Source organism: Meleagris gallopavo, chromosome 5, assembly GCF_905368555.1.
Source record: "Meleagris gallopavo chromosome 5, MGAL_WU_HG_1.1, whole genome shotgun sequence".
Classification (NCBI taxonomy): domain Eukaryota; kingdom Metazoa; phylum Chordata; class Aves; order Galliformes; family Phasianidae; genus Meleagris; species Meleagris gallopavo.
Window position 1 is genome coordinate 45188844 of NC_139408.1, and position 20170 is coordinate 45209013.

Sequence of the window (20170 nt, forward strand, 5' to 3'; positions counted from 1 at the left end):
ATTTGTGGCACGGCACGCTCACTATCTCTGTGCCTACCTGTGCACTGGGAAACAGTGATATGCATTCAAGATCCTGACTTGTTTTTCAGGGCATACAGCACAGTTATAAATGCAAGTAAGGAAAAGAGCAGGAATGTTTATTTACAGCACTGGTTGCCTCAGCAGGAAACCAGTGTTGCACAGCTTCTATTCTTGCAACTTCACCCTATTGTTGCAGCAGGAATTCACTACAAGCTGAATTCTGGTCTCAGCCCCTGTGTGGGAGAAAGTTAGTTAAAATGCAGCAACAAGGGTAGTTGCCACTGCCATATGCTACACAAACCTCTCTGTCAGATCAGTGCCCTACAAGAGTCAGTTTTTGTTTGTTTTCTTTTTAAAATGAAGTGTCACAGGAAAATGAAAAATGCTAACCTAATGGTAAGCAGAGAGCTGCCCTGGCTACTTGTGACAGTCAGATTCCTGTGTACAGAAAAGTGCAGGGATAATGATAGTACCATTTTCTAATTAAGCAGCTCCTGATAAGCATTGTTCAATGTTTATTTGGTTCTATCATTGATTGTATTTTAAACAGAAAGCAACATGAAATTTTACCAAGCTAAAGCTTTTTACAACTCCAATTTCAGGTCTTGATTCCCTTCTTAATCTTTTTGGGCCAATGAATGTGTTGTGTCAAGTTGGGAAGAAGGCAAGTTGGTATCGGGTATGTTCTGCTTCAAAGGCTTAAAGGTGCTCTTTTTTTCTTCAAGATTTAGCTGGGACTGAATATTGAAACCACTACGACGTTTTCCAGTTAGTTTTTTTTTTTTTTTTTTTCATTTGGGAAGCACATACTTTTCTTTGAGTGAAGAAGACTTTTTTTTTTTGTTTTCCTGTTAGCTAAAAGCTAGGTATGTTGCATGTATGTGTACACACATAAACAACTGAATGATCTTAGAAAATGGACTTCTGAAAACTTCTAAGAAAAAGCACATTACACATCATGAACATGATTGGGAATACATGCAAGAATAAGCTTCATTCCCAGCTGGAATTTAGGAGACCTTAAGAACCTGGGAAAACAAGTTGAAAGAAATTATGAAATGCTTCAACAAACTTAATTCTCACAGATTTTTTAAAATTGCCAAGAAAATCATGCTGCGAGGTCATCTGAGAGCTGTGAGGATGGAAATGACTTCACTTGAGCTGGCTTAGTGACAACACTGCAGTAAACAAGCACAAAATAGATGGAAAATGGATTGGCAGCTGCAGCTTCCTTACACCTTGCCCCTCACAGCACTGTCATTGCCAATACAGGTGCAGAAATCTAATCTATTCCTGTCAGTACTAAAATTGCTTATATGGGGAAGGTATTCCCATGAAGAAAAAAGAAAATAAACTCTGCTCATATAGGAGTATCCACAGTACCAATTAGACTCCTATAATTACACCAGTAATAAAAGGACATCATACCTCTAATTAAACCAGGTGTACCAAAGACCACGTGTACTTTGCAGTGCTCTCTCTCATTTTTGAATCTAGGATTTGGAGTAATGTTCTGAAATTGTAACCATTCCCTACAGGAAATTTGGCAGTTTGTGCCATCAGGTTGGTTGCTCTGGAAACAGGCCTCCATTTCTTCCAGCTTAACAGCACGAGCTGTTGAACTCCAAGACAAACACGTACAACAGCCCTGTTCCCTTGCTTTCAGAGGCCAATAAATTTGCCTCAGGAGTAATGGATTACTGCTTTTCTCTTTCTTATCCATTCTGGTGAGGCTGGCCCCATGAGGAGCTTTTGACTCAATTGATGAAACACTGGTGCCCTTAAATACCTTTCACAAAAGTAATCTGGAACAGATGATCTCACATGGGCAAGAAAAATATCAAACAACTGCCTTAGTAGCAGAGGGGAAGTATCTACAGAGGGTTACGAAACCAGCACAATTTCCTGCAGCAGGAAAGCCTTTTCTCCATTGTCCCCTTCTTCTGCTCCAATCCTACATCATCCTGCTTCTCTGCGAAGATAACTGGATATCACTTTAACAGTGCTTGCTGGATTACCAGTCCTTTGTTAACCACTTGACTTCATAGTCTTCTGAGCTTCTTCCTTCATCAAACCAGACAGCCTAGAATTAGGCACCCCAAAGGGACCCTGCTAGCACAGGATGTATCGTGCTTTCTTGAGTGTTAAACTACTACTTTTTCTTACCAGCTTTTTCTCTTGGCATCAGAGAGCACAAGCTGGAAATCATTGGGAATGTGCTTTGCTTCCTTCTTTCCTCCTTATGGATGTGAATTTGCAAGCTGGTTGAGGAGAGCTGAGCAAGGGCAGGCACTTGCCCTTATCAGCTGCTTAATTGCTATTTTTCCCTCACGCATGCCCTCTCCCTGTGGTGAGCGTGGTGATTGTGTGGTGTCTGGCCTGTTCTCAGGGAAGTGCAAATTATTTCCCACATGCCATGTAGGAGATGCACGCCAGGACTCTAGCGTGTGGTAAGGCATCTCTCCAGTTTCTGCTTTGCTGTTTCATTAACATGCAGAGGAAGAGAGAGGAACACTGCAAAATTCAGGAAACTTAACTGTCCAATGTATGAGATCCCTTCCAAACATACTCCCTCGGCAGATGTCAAACCACAGGGACTCTTCCTTCTTCTGATATGTGTGTGAAGTTGACTGACCTCCCATATTCATAGCATAAAAGGGAATAAAAGGCTCAGAAGCTACTTGGTTTCAATTTGCTGTTACGCAGTACTGGTGGCTCCGTACCAGCTTGGCCACCTCCAATACTCCACTGCATTTGTGTCTTAATTAATCTCTTTGGAGATTGCTCTTGCAGCCTAAAAAGATCTAGGTAGTCTGTATTTTATGGGTATTTTAGTAGACGTAAGCTGCCACAAAACACAACATTACTTGTTTGAAGCCTTAGCATAACTGTTGTGCCAGCAGGGCATTACAGAAGTAACTTATTACTACAGATTTTATTAAGTATTGAAATTAAATTCCTCATAGGCACTTGATATACATTTATTCAAGTCTAATTTGCACCACTAAAACACTAGCAAATAATCAGAGCTGGAGAAAACAATTTCTCTCCCCTCCTCTCCTCCTGCAGCAACCTACTCCACACTGGAGGAGAGCAATTAAGCAGAACTATTTTCCAGTTTAACAGTGTGTTTAAATTTGCTAAGACATGAATAGGGTTCTTCCTACAGGTAGAAGATTCAGGGTATTCTAGTAGGAGACTGACAAGGGAAAGCAGGCAATCAAGAGAGCTTGCTGGATGCTAGACAAGTATCCTTTTTAAGACAGGTATTTTAGGGTCCAAGCATTGCTTGGGCTCCTGTAGGGGAGCATCATCAGTAGATTAAGAACAGAACTCGCGTTGAATGCTTCAGTAGAGTGTGGGAGAGAAGAAACAGCAGAGCATGGCATAGGCAAACATAAAGAAGGTGAGGAGGAGTGCAGAAGTGTCATGCTACATCTTAGGAAGACTCAGCAAGATGGTGGGTTGAGGGCCAGACGGAGGGGTGGAAGTGTGATAAGTAGGCTGTTAAGTACAAGAAAACAGAAGAGCTGAAAAACTTCACAGCAATGATCTCTGAGAAGAAATAATACTCTCCCTATCTTCCAGGTCAATTCATGTTGCTATCATGTGGAATTCCAAGTTGCCAAAACTGTCCTACCTCATGCAGATTTTCAGATAAGGAGGCTCTGGGGTCAGCATCTTGACTTAATTTTGTCCAATGAATCATAAGCAAAAAATATATCATAAGGTAGAGAGAGGGCCCACCTGGTCTTCAGGCCTTTATCAATGCAGGAGAGATAAGGCATGCATGGCTTTGCTCAGTCCTTTTTCCAGCTTTCCATGCAAGGAACATTCTTTTAACTGTACAGTTCTTCAGATGTCACAGTGACTCCAAAGCTGTTTCATCTTTTCATGTGGGTGAGAATAAAGAACCTCACAACTTCTTCCTTTCTCTCTCTCTCCACCAAAAACTCACCCTTCTGCTCTGAAGGACATCAGATGAACAGTGTGTTGCAAGAAAAGCTTCATATAGAATTGATAAGCTTTGTATGTTTATCATAAAAATTGCCACTGCTTTTCTTCCATAATGCAAGGAAGCAAGTGAGAGAAGTCCTCCCACAGATGAAGGAGTAGGGGAGTGTTCAATTCTTTACAAAGGAGCAAAGACCTTGTTTTTCCAGAATCAGCAAGTAATGGGAGGGGACACAATTCCATACACAAATTTCTCTTGGATTAGTTGAGTCAAGTGGTGTGCTTCCTAGCAGAGTAGTGACATTGGTTCAATATCTGAGATGCAAATGCTTTGCTCAATCTAGTGCTGGCAGGTGGAGATTCCTTGTGCTCCCACCGGTACAGATGTCTCTGCTGTGTCCTACCTGTTGGCTGGTTTTCTCCTGAATTCTCTCACCTTGTCTGCTAAGTGTGAAGGGCATGAGCTGAGAAAAACTTAGAAATCTCAAGTAATTGAAAGAAGATACAGGCTTTGGATTTTATATTAGATACAATTTAACAAAAATTCAAAATACATTTTTTTTTTTTGACATAGCTTAAGAAATATTTTTAGAAATTATTTGCCCTGAAAAGGTAAAGTGATTTAAAAGTACAATTATAAAGATATACTCTCCAAAAGTGACATTTTGCATCCTTTTCATTAAAAGAAAGGTTATGATTCGAATATGCTTTCAAACACAGACAACCCCAGATAATAATTAATAAAATCTTTCATAGCAATAATCATTCCTGAGAAATCTGCCTGGATTGCAAATCTCCCCAGATTAATCCTGGACCACGGCCACCTTCACTTTTTCCCCCACATTCTGAAACATATTAACAAAGGACTAAAGTAATTAGACAGTATGTAACAGAATTGAGAAATCAAGTCAGCAGAGGAAGAAAACTGGGAAACGCTCCCATCACTGGAACTATAGGCTTGTTGGTAACACTACCTATATTTGCTGCCTTTCTTACTGAACTGCAGTACAAGCCAGATCTGCACTGTCAGCAGCTCAGCCTGTCCTGTTACCTGTACAGAGCCTGTGTGTCCCTTTCCTTTAAAATAAAATTAAGTCTGTTTGCAGTCAGCTTTACCCAGTAACTTTTACGTGTCTTATAAAGAGAAGCAATGAACAGAACTATTCCAAAACTAATTAAATTCTAATAATATAGAGAGTAAGAAAAAGAACCTAAGAAAATAAAGTCAAAGACAAGATTCAAGAGTAACTAACTCCATGCTAACAGTGCCTTCTAGATGAACGTTTTGCTGTGTGCCTGCTCTCCCAAGACAAAAGCACCATTCTGATACTGTGGTTTTCTAGCAGAATATCTTGTTGGCCTTGATAAGGATAGTTCTTGATTCCATTGCAACAAGTGAACTTGCCCAGTCTAATTTGATTTTACTGATTTCTTTTTCTTGGCTTGTTTTTTTGATATAATACTCAGAGCAGTTTCTGAATTGCCAGCTGAAGTCTGAGGCAGGAGTAGTTTCCCCGACTGTGTTGGATACTTTGTTTTCATAAGGACTTTAAACAGTGGTTGGGACAGCATGTATTTCAGTTGTTTTTTCATTCCTTTCAGCATCTTTTGCTTCTGGCTTTCTTCTTGCTCACTAGTTTTTTTTCCTTTGGGGAGAAAATCAGAGACAGTGTTAGAACACAAAGAACTTACACTGGCCTGTTTCATCAGCCTCTTGCAGTGGTAGGGGCAGATACTAATCTAATCTTACTAAGATGACCACTGAGCAGTCTTCCAGTCATGTATGATATTTCTAGATCTCCTAGGTTGTTCACCAAGAAAACAAGATCAAGAAGAAACTTCACTACTGAGGTTTCCAGGTTATCATTCTGCTAAAGCATTCACTTTGCTCTCAATCCAGAACAGACTTGCAGGAACAAAAGGAAAGGAGGCTTCTAGCTCTAGCAGAAACTTCCTCTGTACTTAACAGCATAAAAGGGAAGGTACAAAAGAGAATCAAAGTAGTCAACAGGATCAAGAGCCTAAACTGCAGAACAAACAAAATCAAGGTTATCTGTAATGTAAATTGAAGGGACATTAATAAATCCTTTGTAACACTCTGAGAGAAATTTTATTTATGGGAGGTATGACTGAGACTTGAATTTGTCTCCAACAAGCTATGCAAGAAATAGAGAATGAATAACTGGCAAGATTCTGGGTGGCAATTACAAAATGCTTCGCTCAAGTGCTTGGATTAGATGGGCTGTTTTGAAATTCATCTCAAAGTACAGAATACTCGGCTTGTGTCGAAACAGAGTGCTAATTGCCTGAGTAATCACAAAAAGTTTAGATAGAGCTGTTGCACTGCCAGGCTCCTGACCCACTGCCAGACTATAGGTGGAGGGACCAATAAGCAGGAGTGGATAAACAGCTTCTTCTTTGACACAGAGGGAAAGGACTCAAACAGCACACACCACATCGTTAGATTATCCCAAGACGGTCACTAGAAGTTTAACAGTTCTTTTCCTGAGCTCTGTAGACTTGACTGTGACTTTCCACAATTGTCACACCTCTCTTCCCCACTGACTGCAGCACTATCTACTATACAGTCATTCTGAAAACACCAGCAATATTGCATACTAAATAGCGACACTTTTGCTTCTCCTTCTGCCCTGCAAGGTTTAACAGCTTTTGTGCCACAGTGGCGCTCCTGCACACTAGTGCTACAGCTGATTATCCCCATTACAAGGTTTTCTACTTGCCCATAAAAAGGTCATCATCCAGATCAACTTCAAGAGCCTCTGCAGCCTGCTGAAGCCAAGAGTCATGTTGCTTTGCTCGACCGTTGAAAAATTCTGCCTTCTCAATCTGCCGTGCCAAATTCACCCGCTCCTGCAACAAAAGTGCATTTCAGATATTCTAATCAAGTTTAAACATGGGGCACTCTTGCAGAATCAATGTTTGAGAGCATACATTATAGTGCACTTGAGATGTCAGTCCTGCAGTTCCTTACTGCTGTTCTAGTAGACACCTTACATAATGCAGATGTCATCATTTGCTAAAGTGATACCAGATATCTGTGATTGAAGCAGATAGCTTCTTCACTTGTCCATGATGGAACTGGACTCCTAAAACATTTTCAACTACTAAACATCTAAATGTTAGTTCCTTGTTTTTTCATCATAACAAACACGTCAGAGACATCAGGAACAAATCATGATTCAGACACCAACCGGAATATTTTTTTAAGTAACCAGAAACATTTCTAATATCTACTTGTACAACTGTCAAGATTTACAAAACATCCTGTGAGTGACAGAATGATTAAGTGTTCCTTAAAACAGGCAATAGGTTGGAAAACAAAAACAAAAAGGTAATGATGCCTTTTTCTGACAGGTTTCAGTGGCAGCTGAGGCCTCACAGCATAGGAAAGGTTTAGGAAAAGCAGACAGCTCAATACTTTAGCTAAGAAGAGACTGACAAAGACCATGGAGGGTCCTGTTCTAGTCTGTTCCCAATACAAAATCTTTAAATAACCCAACAGAGCCATCCTAGCTTTTCAGCGAGAAAATATATTCATGCCCTGTATCGTTTTGGGAAATCTAGTAATAAGCAGCTCTATGTAATAAGTAAGAAAAAATGTAAGTGACATTTACATCTAGACATCTGGGCTAGTTATTGAGAAGAAACCACAAATATTGGTGAAAAAAGACAAGTGTGATTAACTTCATTTTCAAATCCAGGTCCTGAAGAGTAAATGTCACCTGAAACTTGTAAGAACGTGACTGGCAATGCAGTAATATAAATAAGCAAGCAGTTACTTAGGATGCAAAGAGATTATTTTTCTTTACCTTGATAGCAGTCATATACTTTGTTTCAACTGGGAAAAATGGTAGCTCTTCACTCTTCTCCAAGGTTTTATAAATTTTCCTAAAATTGATCAAATCATCAGGGCCAATCAACAACAGGCTAAGGCCTTCATTGGCAGCTCGAGCTGTTCTACCACTTCTGTGTACGTACAACTCAGAAGTACGGGGGACCTGCAAATATTCAGACAAATCAGTCATGAAGCTGGTCACAGGAGGTTAGCAGCAGTTTGTCATACTTTGACCAAGAGGTTGTCAGATAGCATCAGGTCTTATGATAAATTGCTTTCCATATACCCCTGGCACATTGCATGTAACACAGCTGAAGCATGAAAGATGTTGTCTAGAGACAGTTTCTGCTTCCTGTCTAGTACTCTTCCTGGCATAACCTCTTATGACCCTTCTAGCCCTCTGCCAAGAAGGAAAAAAAACCTGTGACTCTCAAAGAATTACAGGGCAGAGCCATGTGACACTTTTTTTAATCTTGAAATTGAACAAAAAGCAAGGAGAATCTTGTATGTTATGTCATTTCTTATATATGATCACGCATTCATAAAGTACTACACATCACTGACACTGAGTCACTGTAGCAACAGTGCAAAGTATTACAAGATAGTTAAATTAAAGGTGATGAAATCCCTGTACTGTTAACACAGGACTAAGAATCACAGCTTTGTAGTTTTGGGGCTGCTATCAAAAAAGCTTACTTCAAAACCAAAATAGTAACAGTAAAATCATCAAAGATATTTAACCTGGTAGTGGATGACATGCTGCACATTGGGAATATCAAGACCACGAGCTGCAACATCTGTTGTCAGGAGGACACAGCTGAGGAAGTGATAACATTTAATGAACATAAAACTGAAGAGTAAACCATCTGCTAAGAAACATAAAATAAATGACCCAGAATTCTACCACAGCAATTTAAGAAACAAATTTGTACTATCTCATCTGCTGGGACTATACTATGCATTTGCCACTACAGAAAAACAAAATCAAATATTACCTCACAGGCTGTCTTGAAAGCAAAAATAATGCAAATGTTACCTTCAATGGGTTCATTCTGTTTCCAATAATGAAATTCTCTACTTTGCTGGATCCTATTTTTCTATGCTTTTATTCTCTCCCAATTTGTAGCAGCTAGCACAAATCACTATTCAACCAAAAAATCCAACTACTTGGTAGGGGGGTAAAAGCTCTCCTTCAGTACATTTTTCAGTGCTCTGCCCAGGCTGTGTTTAGAAGTATAATTAGTTTAATATGATCGTACCATTAATGATACAGTTGTCTCTCTTTTGTCTTTTAATTTTTGGCAGGACAGAAAGACTATTACATGTTTCACTAGTCGAAGAAATCACATTATTATTAACATTAAAGATTTAATTAACACTTCTGGGGGCTAAAGTACCAAGTTGCACTCAAATAAGATCTCAAATAAGTAAATTGAAAAGTAGAAATTTAAAGTGGCTAATTCTGTTCTGATAATTTTTCCCTCACCCTTCGGAATGGAGGGCTTCTCTCAAAGTCATTCTTTTACACAGACTGTTGCACAGACAAAAGTCTGCCTAGGGTATGGAACAACCTGTTTAAAAACAATAAATACATCTCCCAGCAGCTGAAAAGAGTTAGCTGTAGACAGCAGGAATTTGTTAAGATCTTATGGCATCTGACTGCATGCCCTATGGCTACAGAGATCAAAGCAGAAATAAATAGAAAATTCTGTGGCATACATTCTGCAGGCAGCTGTTATAGATGGTTTCACAGATTTCCCCTTGCCACGAAAATCAGTGTACTCTGAAAATGCTCGGTCTGCCTCTGCCAAGGCTACTGATATTACATTTTGCAAAGGGAAATTGCAGATCTGTTATGACAATACAATCTCTGTTTCTCCTGCCCAAGTCTGCTACCAAGGTACAATTTCCAGTATAATCAGATAGCTGGTTTACTGAAACACTGATACCACTAACATGACTCTCAAAGGCTAATCCAAAGCCAGAAGGAACCAAAGATTCTTAAAATGCCAAGTCAGGCAAACCAGGGTAAATGTGACCGCCTTCTTTCATCACATTGCTCTAGGTTACCTTGACCCTCAAGAAACTAATTCATCTAAGCAAATCTGAAGCCTAAGCCAACAAAAAGTGTTTTGTTTTTTGATGCTTTGTGAGATGGAGGTGCTGCAGAGCCAAGGCTGAGGGCCAGAGCAGGATGGTTACAAAAGCATACGACTGAGAATGGGGCAAGTAGCAGATCCTTCAGCAATAATCATCTGGCAGGCTGTAGAGTAATTCAGACTCCAAGGTGACTCCCCAACCCACTCCTCTTCTAACAGAGCTGTTTCTGTCTATTCCCCCTTGCCCTTTACATGATTTCTTTTTCTTTTCTAGTAGAACATAGAAACAACTTACCTCTCTCGCTCAGCAAACCGTTCTAAGTTTTTTAACCTTTGCTTCTGGTGCATGTTGGCATGCAAAGGAAGAGGATCACAATTTAAGATTGTGAGGAGAGAACTGAGGCGTTTTATACAGTCTATGCTGTTTGCAAAGACCATAGTTCTTCCTGGATACTGGAGAAGAAAGTAATAAAGGTAATAGTCCTTCTCGTTTGTATCACAATGGATTCTGGTCTCCATCAGAGTCTCAACAGTAGCCTCTTTCCTTGTTAAGTCTATCACTTTGGGTTTGCCCTTTATTCCTACTTTTTCCATTAACATTTCAAGTTTGGTCTTCTTGTCTATCTTTTTAGCATTCTTTTTCTGTAAAATTCTTGTGGGAATCTGATGGACTAATGTCAGAGTGGCAGAAAAAACAAAAGTCTGTCGTTTAGGATTGTATTGTGAATCATTTAAGACTTCTAGCAACTGAGATAGCTCCAAGAAATGACCTCTTTCAACCATTCGGTCTGCCTCATCAATCACAAGGCACCTGTCAAACAGAACACACAGTATAAATAGAGTTGTGTAGATAAATACGAATCTGACATACTTCTAAAGAACCTTTGCTGCTAAACATAGGGAAATTTCTGCAAATAAAACCCAAAGGAACGCTAGATGTGCTAGCGTAGCTTTAGTAGTTCTCACATTTCTTTTAGAAACCTGTGATATCAAAAAGAATAAGTCAAACTTTTTTAACATTTCCCTCTCTTAACATAACCACTGTGCACTGCTCTAAAATATTCAGGCAAAGAAATAAGTTATCTTAAAAAGTTTAAATTGCTTCATCAGTTAATCATACAACGCAGTAAAACCCAGATCAGCATTTAGCAGTTAGTTTAAAAGGCAATTTTACCTGAGCTGACGAAGATTTGAGAGATGTGGGTGTTTTTCTTTAATTAGCTCCCACAGACGGCCTGGGGTTGCTATTACAATTTCTGGCTTGCGATTCAGCACACGTTCTTGCTTCTGCGCTGCCATGCCTCCAACTAGAATAGCAGTCTTAATGCCTAGGAGATATAGATAATAGTCTTTGTTTAATTTATCAGTACCTTTGCATATATCCACTCACAAAAGTCTGTATCACAATTAGCATTAAGGTTCTCAGCCAAGAAACTGGTGAAGTTTTATATACCACTGAAAACTTGATGGCAATGCTGTCAACTTTACAAAGCAATTCTTATTTTAGGAAGATGCTCCAAAATACCCAAACCAAAAACAACATTCCTTTTTCTAGTGCATACAGTAACCTTTCTTTTGCACACCTTCCAAAAAGTGACAAGAATCATATATGACCTCCACAGCTGTTAGTTTTGATTAACAGTACTTCAGAATTTTGTCAACTGTACCTACGTGAACAAATCTGCATTAGAAATAATGTGGCCAGCAGGAGCAGGGAGGTAATCATCCCCCTGCTTAGCACTGGTGAGGCTGCACCTCGAGTTTTGTGTTCAGTTTTGGGTCCCTCATTACAAAAAAATACATAGAGGCCCTGGAACGTGTCCAGAGAAGAGCAATGAAATTGGTGAGGGGTCTGGAGCACAGTGGGGTGGCTGAGGGATCTGGGATTGTTTAGCCTGGAAAAGAGGAGGCTCAGGGGAAACCTTATTGCACTCTGCAACTTCCTGAAGGGAGGCTGTGATGAGGAGGGGTTTGGCCTCTTCTTCCAGGCAACAAACAGGACCTGAGGAAATGGCCACAAGTTGTACCAGAGGAGGTTTAGATTAGACATAAGGAAAAACTTTTTCTCTCAGAGAGTGGTCGGGCACTGGAATGGCTGCCCAGGGAGGTGGTGGAGTCACCGTCCCTGGCAGTGTTCAAGAGTGTTTGGATGAGAAGCTACGAGATATGGTTTAATGGATTGTGGGAGCAGTGGTAATGGGAGGACGGTTGGACTAGATGATCTTATAGGTCTTTTCCAACCTTGTGATTTTATGACTTTATGATCCTATAAGCATGTTACTATTAAGAATAACCAGCAGATTCTTCTAAAAATAGGACTGAGAAATGTCTGTCTTGCTAATAACTGTTCATTTGTTATGGACTAGTTTTAATAAGAACATCAGTCCCCAGTTAATGATTCTCTGGACAGAAACCTCAAATTAGCCTTAAGCAATTTTCAGGTACAGAAGGAGTTTAGCTCTGAAAGTGCATAGCACACACTCTGCTTCTTTAAAGGATATACTGACCCATGTGGTGAACTCAACGCTTCTGTGCAAGGTTCTTCCAGTATCTGGGCTACCTCACATCTCTCTTCCCTACTTCTTATTGTATAACTCCATGCTTTTAGGTAAGGATTTATTCCAAGTTGATTATAGACAAAGCAGGCACACATCAAAACTGTTTCTCTCGGACTACAGCAAATATATAATCACGTGGGCAGTAGATTTGTGTATACAAATAGCACCACTTTATCAGAACTGTACTGACATAAATTGATTGTTTCAGGCTATGAGTTAAAATTAGCCTTGTAATCAGCTGCAGACTGATGAGCACAGCAGGTTGCATAGACACCAAAGAAAGATGTGCTTAAACAGTTCACTGCACTGCATACCCTTTTCAACTGTTTAATTGCTGCTGTTGGAGAACGGGGGAGTTAATTCCCAATTCTCCCTATCTTTAGTACTTTCACATCCTCACTCATTCACTTAACAGATGTGCTAACCTTTGATTTGGAAGAGAAAGAAGCAGGATGAATCTGATTTCATCAGATATGTTACCCAGCAACATGCCTAACTACTGTTGGAGGTAAATCAGATAATCCACCTTAACATTTATGGTTTTATTATCATTATTATATACGCAGACACATATATAACTGTGGCTGAGTATCTAGTACTGATTCTATTTCTAAAGCACAAGTCAGTAATTACTTGTACACAAAAATACTTTAAAGCAGAATGTCCCACACTGTTAACTTCCACATGCATTTCTCTGAAGAATCTTAATGCACCTCTCAAATACTAACAACTGGGAGCCTTAGGCCTTCAAACACCATCCCAACTTTACGATGTGGAAGAAAGTATATATAGTGGAAATGCTAAGTCAGGGCTTGAACCAGTGATTGAGCACCTGGTGGGAAGGCAGGGCCAACCCAGGGGATCGCAGGTGCAGGCAATGCAGCTGAGTGACCAGAAGGGGTGGAGCCAGGATCCATCCCTTCCCAGACCTCATTTAAGGGTTGGCAGTGGAGGCAAGGGTATCTTGCTGATGATCCCTATCTGCTGGAGGCCTTCTAAAGGTAAGCAGATTTTCTTCCTTTGTTTCTGTGTCTATGGCTGCTGTATTGGTGCTTGCTTTCATTTGCTGCAGCTTAGGATTGTGCCACCCCACTATTATTGTTGTCCTTTCCATCACGAGATAGCATCATAGTATGTTATACATTCTGGCTCAACACCAGTTCTGAGACCCAAACTTGGTGTTTCTGGAATGTAACCCCTGAGGTCTACATACCTGTAAACTTTGCAACTGCATCGATGTGGTGCTTCACTTGCACAGCTAGTTCTCTTGTAGGAGTAAGGACCAGTCCTAGAAGAGGTCTCTTTTTATGGAGGCCAACAGTATGTTCTTTGTCACTAGAATCAAATTCAGCGTTTTCCTGCACCTTCACACAGCCTGTTGCAAAAGATGCAACATCTTCATCTCCACTATCTTCAACCTCCTGATGGTTTGGTTCTTCTGTTTCACCATCACTTTCCCATCTCATTTCATCAGGATGCTGATAGGGCTTTTTAGAAACACTGTCACTTATGCTCACTGAGCTATTTGATTTTTGCCATTCCAGTACGCAGTGAATCATAGGAATTGCAAATGCAAGCGTTTTTCCACTTCCTAAGAAACAAACAAACAGAGTAAAGCAGTCTGACAAAACATGAAGGTTATTTGAAAAAGATGAAAAAAGCAACAGCCAATCACACACTGTTCTTAAAACATGCAGCTGTAATGGGCACAAACTCTTCTTCTGGAGAAAATCTGAAACTTGCAACAATTGCAACTTGTCTCCCGTTCTCTTGATACATCCTCTTCAGGTTAACAACAATGTATTTCCTATGGAACAGGTATTTTTCCTATCTCTAGCAGGCCAGGCAGATTCATTTATTATCAAAGTAGTTTTAAAAAGCTGAAGTTACAGTCAAGATCTTTTTAAAGAACTGTATGCCTGTAAGGAGATATATGCCCTAATTGACAGTTCTGATTTATGCCCTCCCCATAAAGGAACAACAAATGAGACCAAGGCCAAACTGGAAAGTACTTGATGGATTTGCTTCCATCTTTAATTCACAGTAGCGTTTACCACTTCCAGAGACAGTATTTTGACGTAATCCAGCCTATAACTTCTTGATCTATTACCTGCTCACATTTTTATAGTCAAAATGCACAAATTTGATTTAAAATAGATAAGCCAGCCTAGAGAGAAGGTTGTCAGGAAAAAAAAAAAATCACAGTGATCCCAACTATAATTTCCAGGGTTCACTGCAACAAAACGTGAGTCACATCCTTGATACGTATTCCTTCCTGAACTATTACCACTAACAGAGATGTTAGGAGAATAACACAGTAACCTCAGCTAAGCTTCTCATAAATATCAGTTCATTAGTCATAAAAGCAGCATGCAGAGCTCAAGACACTATTACACTATTCCTGGCAGTACGCTGCTGCTGGAGAGCAGTCCTCTGGAAATCTCAATTCCTTGGGCAGCATTTGTTCATATTACAAATGCACAGTTGTCTGCCAAAGACAGCAGTGCGATATTTTCTCTATTGAGAGAAAAGCACTAATGTCAGTACCGCTACCCTGATATTAGCGATCCTGAATCAAATGCAAAGCAATCAGTGTGGGGCTAATATCAGTGTGGCACCCAAATAGATTATGGCGGTGATAATCAGAACCATTCTGTAGATTCTAGATTCGCTCACAAATTAATCACTGCATGGAACGTGTTATCTTCACTATACACAGATCGTAATACGCAATACGCCGTAGCCAGATCTGCAAAACCAAAACAGTCTGCCTTTGTGGTCCCAGATCTGAGAACATAAGCTAATGTGCATCCTTTTTCATGATTTTAGATTCTAAGATTTTACAGATAAAATCTGGTTTCTTAACTCAAAATCTTCACTAGTTCTTCACCATAAATAGATGGTAATGAACAGAACTAGTTAGTTTCACTGCAAAAAGAAAGAAATCTTGATATGGTGGTGGATCCCTATGGGGATCAGACACAAAAACATCAAGATCTTGCTATCGTCTCTTATGGTGCTACCAAAAAGCAAAGAATAGTTCTTTCATCAGTCAGTGTCCTCCCTCAGGCCCAATGCTAAGGGAAGCTGCAGGATGTGGGAAAGGAGTGTTTCACTTTCTCCCACCTGCAAAACTTTGACAATTGCTCACATCTCTGAAGTTTCTGCAGGAATACTGATAACCCATTGGGCTCTCAGGAGGGAACCAGACTTTCTCTCATAAAAGAGCAAAAGAAATGAGCAAACTAGCTCAGGGTTATGCAACATTAGGACAGTAAGAGCACAGCTGACCACTAACTGTGCTTTCTATTCTGCAGCTGGAGATGAGAGAGATTTGCTTTCCTGCACTGCCAAAATGGCACCTTTTTACAGCACAAAAACACCATTTAATTTTTCAGTTTCATTTTCAAAAACACGCTCCCTGTGGAGCTTTCCAGTCTTATTAAAATGTAGTAAGACTAGCTTGGCTAATTAAAATAAAAATGCAAAGGACTGCATATCATATTAAATTAGTAACTATACCTCTATGCTTAAGAACAGTAAATGGCTTTACAGTGAGATAAGGCAACTGTAATAGACGAGAAGAACGTGAAAGAAATCTTTAAGCAACACACCTTGCATTTGTGCTTCCTATTTTTAGTTTTTTATGGGGAAGACAGGTTGCAATGTACAAGTAGACAAAATTAAGGAGCGAGCAGCAAAAAAGTTAGCAGATCAGAGACTTCACAGTATTGTTAGATAAAACAGAAGCTATAACAAATAGCAAACAAAACCAACAATGCTCAAAGAAAAAAGGCACCAGATGGCCATTTGGACATGAGATTGTACCTTTACAGTCGGTAGAATAATGCTTCAAACAGAAGCTGAGAGCAACACAAGCTGATAACAACTTACAGTCCAAAGACAGGGCACCTGGTGAGTCTGTTTTGCTGCAATAATGCTATGATATCACAGGCTATGCTCACAATGCCTAATGCTCTGCACGTGGTTCTTCCTATTTGCTTCTTCAAGCCAGTACTGAATCATACCCAGAGAAGCTGGTTCTTTGCTTTGCCTTGACACAGGGACATTCATAAAACTGTACTGTTAAAACATGACCCTGTCTGTTTGCTTAACTCTGTGCTTTGTAGCATATCACTTTGCAGTTCTTAAAACAAGAGGCAATTTGAGAAATAACAAAAAAAAAAAGAGACTTCTGTCAAAAGCATAAAAACTCATTGGGAATTCAAAGCTTTGCACAGTCTACAAAGTATAGTATTAAAATCTTGTAACTGACAAGCATATAATATTCTATCTTTACAATGAACCACTACTAATTTATTGGACAAGCAGAATCTACAAGCCCTCAGCTTGCATACAGAAATTGTTAACAAGCTGCATCTGAAGAGGGGAAATAGAAACTTCACTGCATGTACTACCAGGCTAACAGATTCATACCTGTTTCTGCAGCACCAAGAATGTCCATGTTATCCCGGATGGCAGAAGGCAAAGTTAATGCCTGAATAGGAGTTGGAGCACTAAACCCCAGGGAACTCAAGGCCTTCAACACTGGCTGAGGCACAAACAGGTCTTTCCATGCAGACACATCAGCTTTGTGATCAGTTGAGGTAGACAAAACTTCTGTTGTCCAGTTTTTTACTTTTTTAGATGTAGTTACTGCTGGAAAAGCATCCTGAGCTTGAGAAGTCTTATTTTTAACTACCTTCTCTTTCTCTTTCTTTTTCTTTTTAGCATTTTTTGTGCTTGAAGTGCTCTCAGCTTTATGCCCACAGTCCCTATGATTTGCCTCTTTGACTATTTCTTCACATCTTTTCTCCTCATCAACTGGCACGTCAACTTCTGTTGCACTGGTATCACTGCTTTTATCTGCTCTGGTTCTCAAATCTTTGCGCTTCTTTTTCTTTTTGGGAGGGACGACAGCTTCTTCCTCCTCCTCGTTCCCTTCTTCTGAAAGATCCTCGGACTTTCTCTTCTGCTTGTTTCCTTTCCCCACTTTGTCAGAACTTACTAGCTTGTACTCTGTAAGCTCCTCCAAGCATACTACATCTTTAAACTGCTCGTCAGCAAGTAGATTGGGGTCAATTTCCACAGTTTTCCATTTTCCCAATACTTCAATACCCTTTCGCCTCAGTTTAGCAGAAGGCGTAAATCTCCCTCCTTTTCTGAACTTCATTTTTTACCTAAAAAGACACTGGGAGGGAGTAAAAACAAAACAGGACATCAGATCAAAAGAATGAGGATTACACTGAGAATACTAAAAAGAAGTGGAAACAAAGCATAATTATTTTCCTTTTTTAAAAAAACTTATGACTATGAAAAGCCTTGAACATAACTTTAAAAAAAAAAACCAAACAAACAACATAAAACTTGCTCTTGTTTCAGCACCATAAGTACTGAATACCTCCCTTTCCATCCTCTACTTTCAATACTTATTCAGAAATATAAGGCCCATCCATTTGACTCCTACACTTTAGATATTTATAAACAGTGAGGTGATCCCCTCTTAGTCTTCCCCAGGCTAAATAGTCCCAGGTCTATTAGCTCCAAGCCCCTCTCATCATCTCTGTGGCCTTCTGCTGGAGATCCCTGGTAGTTTTGGGCTGGGGAGCCCAGAACTGGGCATGGTGCTCCAGATGTGGCCTCACCAGGGCAAAGGAGAGGGAGGAGGATAAAAATCACAGAATCCTTAGAGTCGGAACAGACCTTTAAAGGTCATCTAGTCCAACTCCCCTGCAATGGAACATGGACACCCACAGCTAGATCAGGTTGCTCAGGGCCCCATGCAGCCTGGCCTTGAATGTCTCTAGAGACAGGGCTTCCACTATGTCTGATAACCTCGAGCTGCCGGCTGTGCTCTTTCTAATGTCACCACGATGACACTGTCCTTGGCCACAATGGCTCATGGTCATCCTGCCGTCCACCAGGACCCCGGGACCTTCTCAGGGGAGCTACGCTTCAGCAGGTCAGCCCCTAACCTAACCTGTACTCATGTATGCGGTTATTCCTCCTCGCCAGGTGTAGGACACGACACTTGCCTTTGGTGAAGCTCATCGGAATTAAGAACAACCGCAGCGTGCACCCCACGAGAGCTACGTGACAAATCACCAGTACTGAGTACCCTAAATCCCGTTTCACGTTATGTCCACGTGGAAATTAACCCTCTAGCAGCGCCGTGGGTGGCTCAGCAGACGCAGGCAGAGCCCCGCGGAGCGCTCTCGGAGCCCGGGAGAAGAGACGCCGCCCTGTCCGGAAACCCACCGGGACGCACTGGCACCAATTCGCGCACGCCGCCAGGCGCTCCAGCCCCCCTGAGATCAACTCACGACCCCCGCAGGAGGCTCGAGGTGCCCCCACCGCCCCCTGAGCCCAGCGCTCACCACGGTCACGGGGTCAGGGCGTGACCAAAGGGCTCGGCCTCGGCTGCCGTTAACGCCGCCGCCCGCCGCGTGCGCTCCCCGTGGGCGCCGCCATTACAAAGTGACGTCACTGCGCAGCGCCCGCAGTGCGCCCAGGGGACGGCGGGAGGTGGAGCGTAGTGCGCATGCGCTTGTGGGTCCAGCGTGGGCCGGCGGCGCGCTGCCCGCAGCGTAGCGTAGCACCTGCCTGCGGCTACGCACGCACCTCTTCCGTCCTTACGAGTACTCTCGTAGCTATGGTGCTGTTTGCATACATTATACTAAAGCATGCATTAGACGGGCTGGTGCAACCTTGACAAAGGAAGAATGGGAAAATTTGCCTTCCTGCAAATGGAATTTTTCTTTCAAAATACAGTGTCAGCATCCCCATAGATGATTTCTGTATCGTTGTGTGCATAACAGGTCTCATTCAAGTGAAAATGCGCATCTTAAATTTCAACTCTAAAATTACCAGCTAAGGTTGTGTGTCATTACCGCTTTCAGTAGGAACTTTGTCATTCTGTTTTGCTGATGTGTTGCTGTGTTCTTCATTATTCCCTGTTCTAAGTAGCATTGTGGTGAAGTAATGCGATTTGCAGAACAGCTGCCAGCAGCTGTAGAAGCAAATGTACTGCCAACGTCACAGCGTGGGTCTTTTTTCCAGTGTGATCAAATGCTGTTTGAAGCTTGAGCTTGGTGGGGGGAGATGGCATTGTGTATTGTTTACTATGATTATGGGAGATTTTATTTCTGCTAAAAGATTGGCAGTTGTCCTGAGAGGCTTTATTTTGTATGAGACATGAGGGGGAGAGAGAGAGAGAGAGAGAAGAAAAAAAAAAAAACAACCACATTTTGAGGTTGGAGAGACTAGGGTATTAGATTTAGATGCAATTACAGCAGCAATTACAATTATTTCTTCTCGGTGGTATCTGCGGATGTTTCTTGGTTCTGTGAGAAAATAGGAAAAGTGAAGGCTTTTTTAAAAAATTTGTTAAGGCCAAGGACAGAAATAAGAACATTAAGTCGTTTGAAGGATAGTTTCAGTTCCAGATAATCCTCATTAATGCAGATCTGCTAATTCATAACACAAGGAGTTGCTTCCAGTTCATATACTCCTAAGAGCAATTGAAATGTGACGCTGTGTCCTCCTGTTACGCAGAAACTGAGTTAAAATCAGTGAGAATCTGCAAGTTCAGGAAGCAGGATCTGATATAGTTAAACCTGCAAACCTTATTTATGTATAGTGAACTGGAGATGTTGATGACTGCTGGTACTAGTGAACTGGTA

The 20170-nt window shown here is 41.0% G+C and overlaps 1 protein-coding gene across 1 annotated transcript; it reads right to left on the minus strand.

The window, feature by feature from the left end:
- Positions 1–521: 521 nt before the first annotated feature.
- On the minus strand, positions 522–19018 carry DDX24 (DEAD-box helicase 24). The gene is made up of 9 exons (XM_003206703.5): positions 18866–19018; positions 16926–17679; positions 13702–14079; positions 11105–11258; positions 10226–10741; positions 8573–8648; positions 7806–7994; positions 6717–6846; positions 522–5621 (listed from the first exon to the last, which is right to left on the minus strand). The coding sequence occupies exons 2-9, from the start codon at positions 17659–17661 to the stop codon at positions 5386–5388; spliced, it is 2415 nt and encodes an 804-aa protein (XP_003206751.1). The 5' UTR covers positions 17662–17679; positions 18866–19018; the 3' UTR covers positions 522–5385.
- Between the last annotated feature and the right edge of the window lie 1152 nt (positions 19019–20170).

Excerpts from the sequence above, each read along its gene's own strand:
- DDX24 (XM_003206703.5), bottom strand. The coding sequence starts at position 17,661 with ATGAAGTTCAGAAAAGGAGGGAGATTTACGCCTTCTGCTAAACTGAGG. Across the intron at positions 7,995-8,572 it reads AGCATGTCATCCACTACCAG|GTCCCCCGTACTTCTGAGTT; the intron begins GTTAAATATCTT and ends GAATATTTGCAG. Across the intron at positions 5,622-6,716 it reads GGATGATGACCTTTTTATGG|GAAAAAAAACTAGTGAGCAA; the intron begins GCAAGTAGAAAA and ends TTCTCCCCAAAG.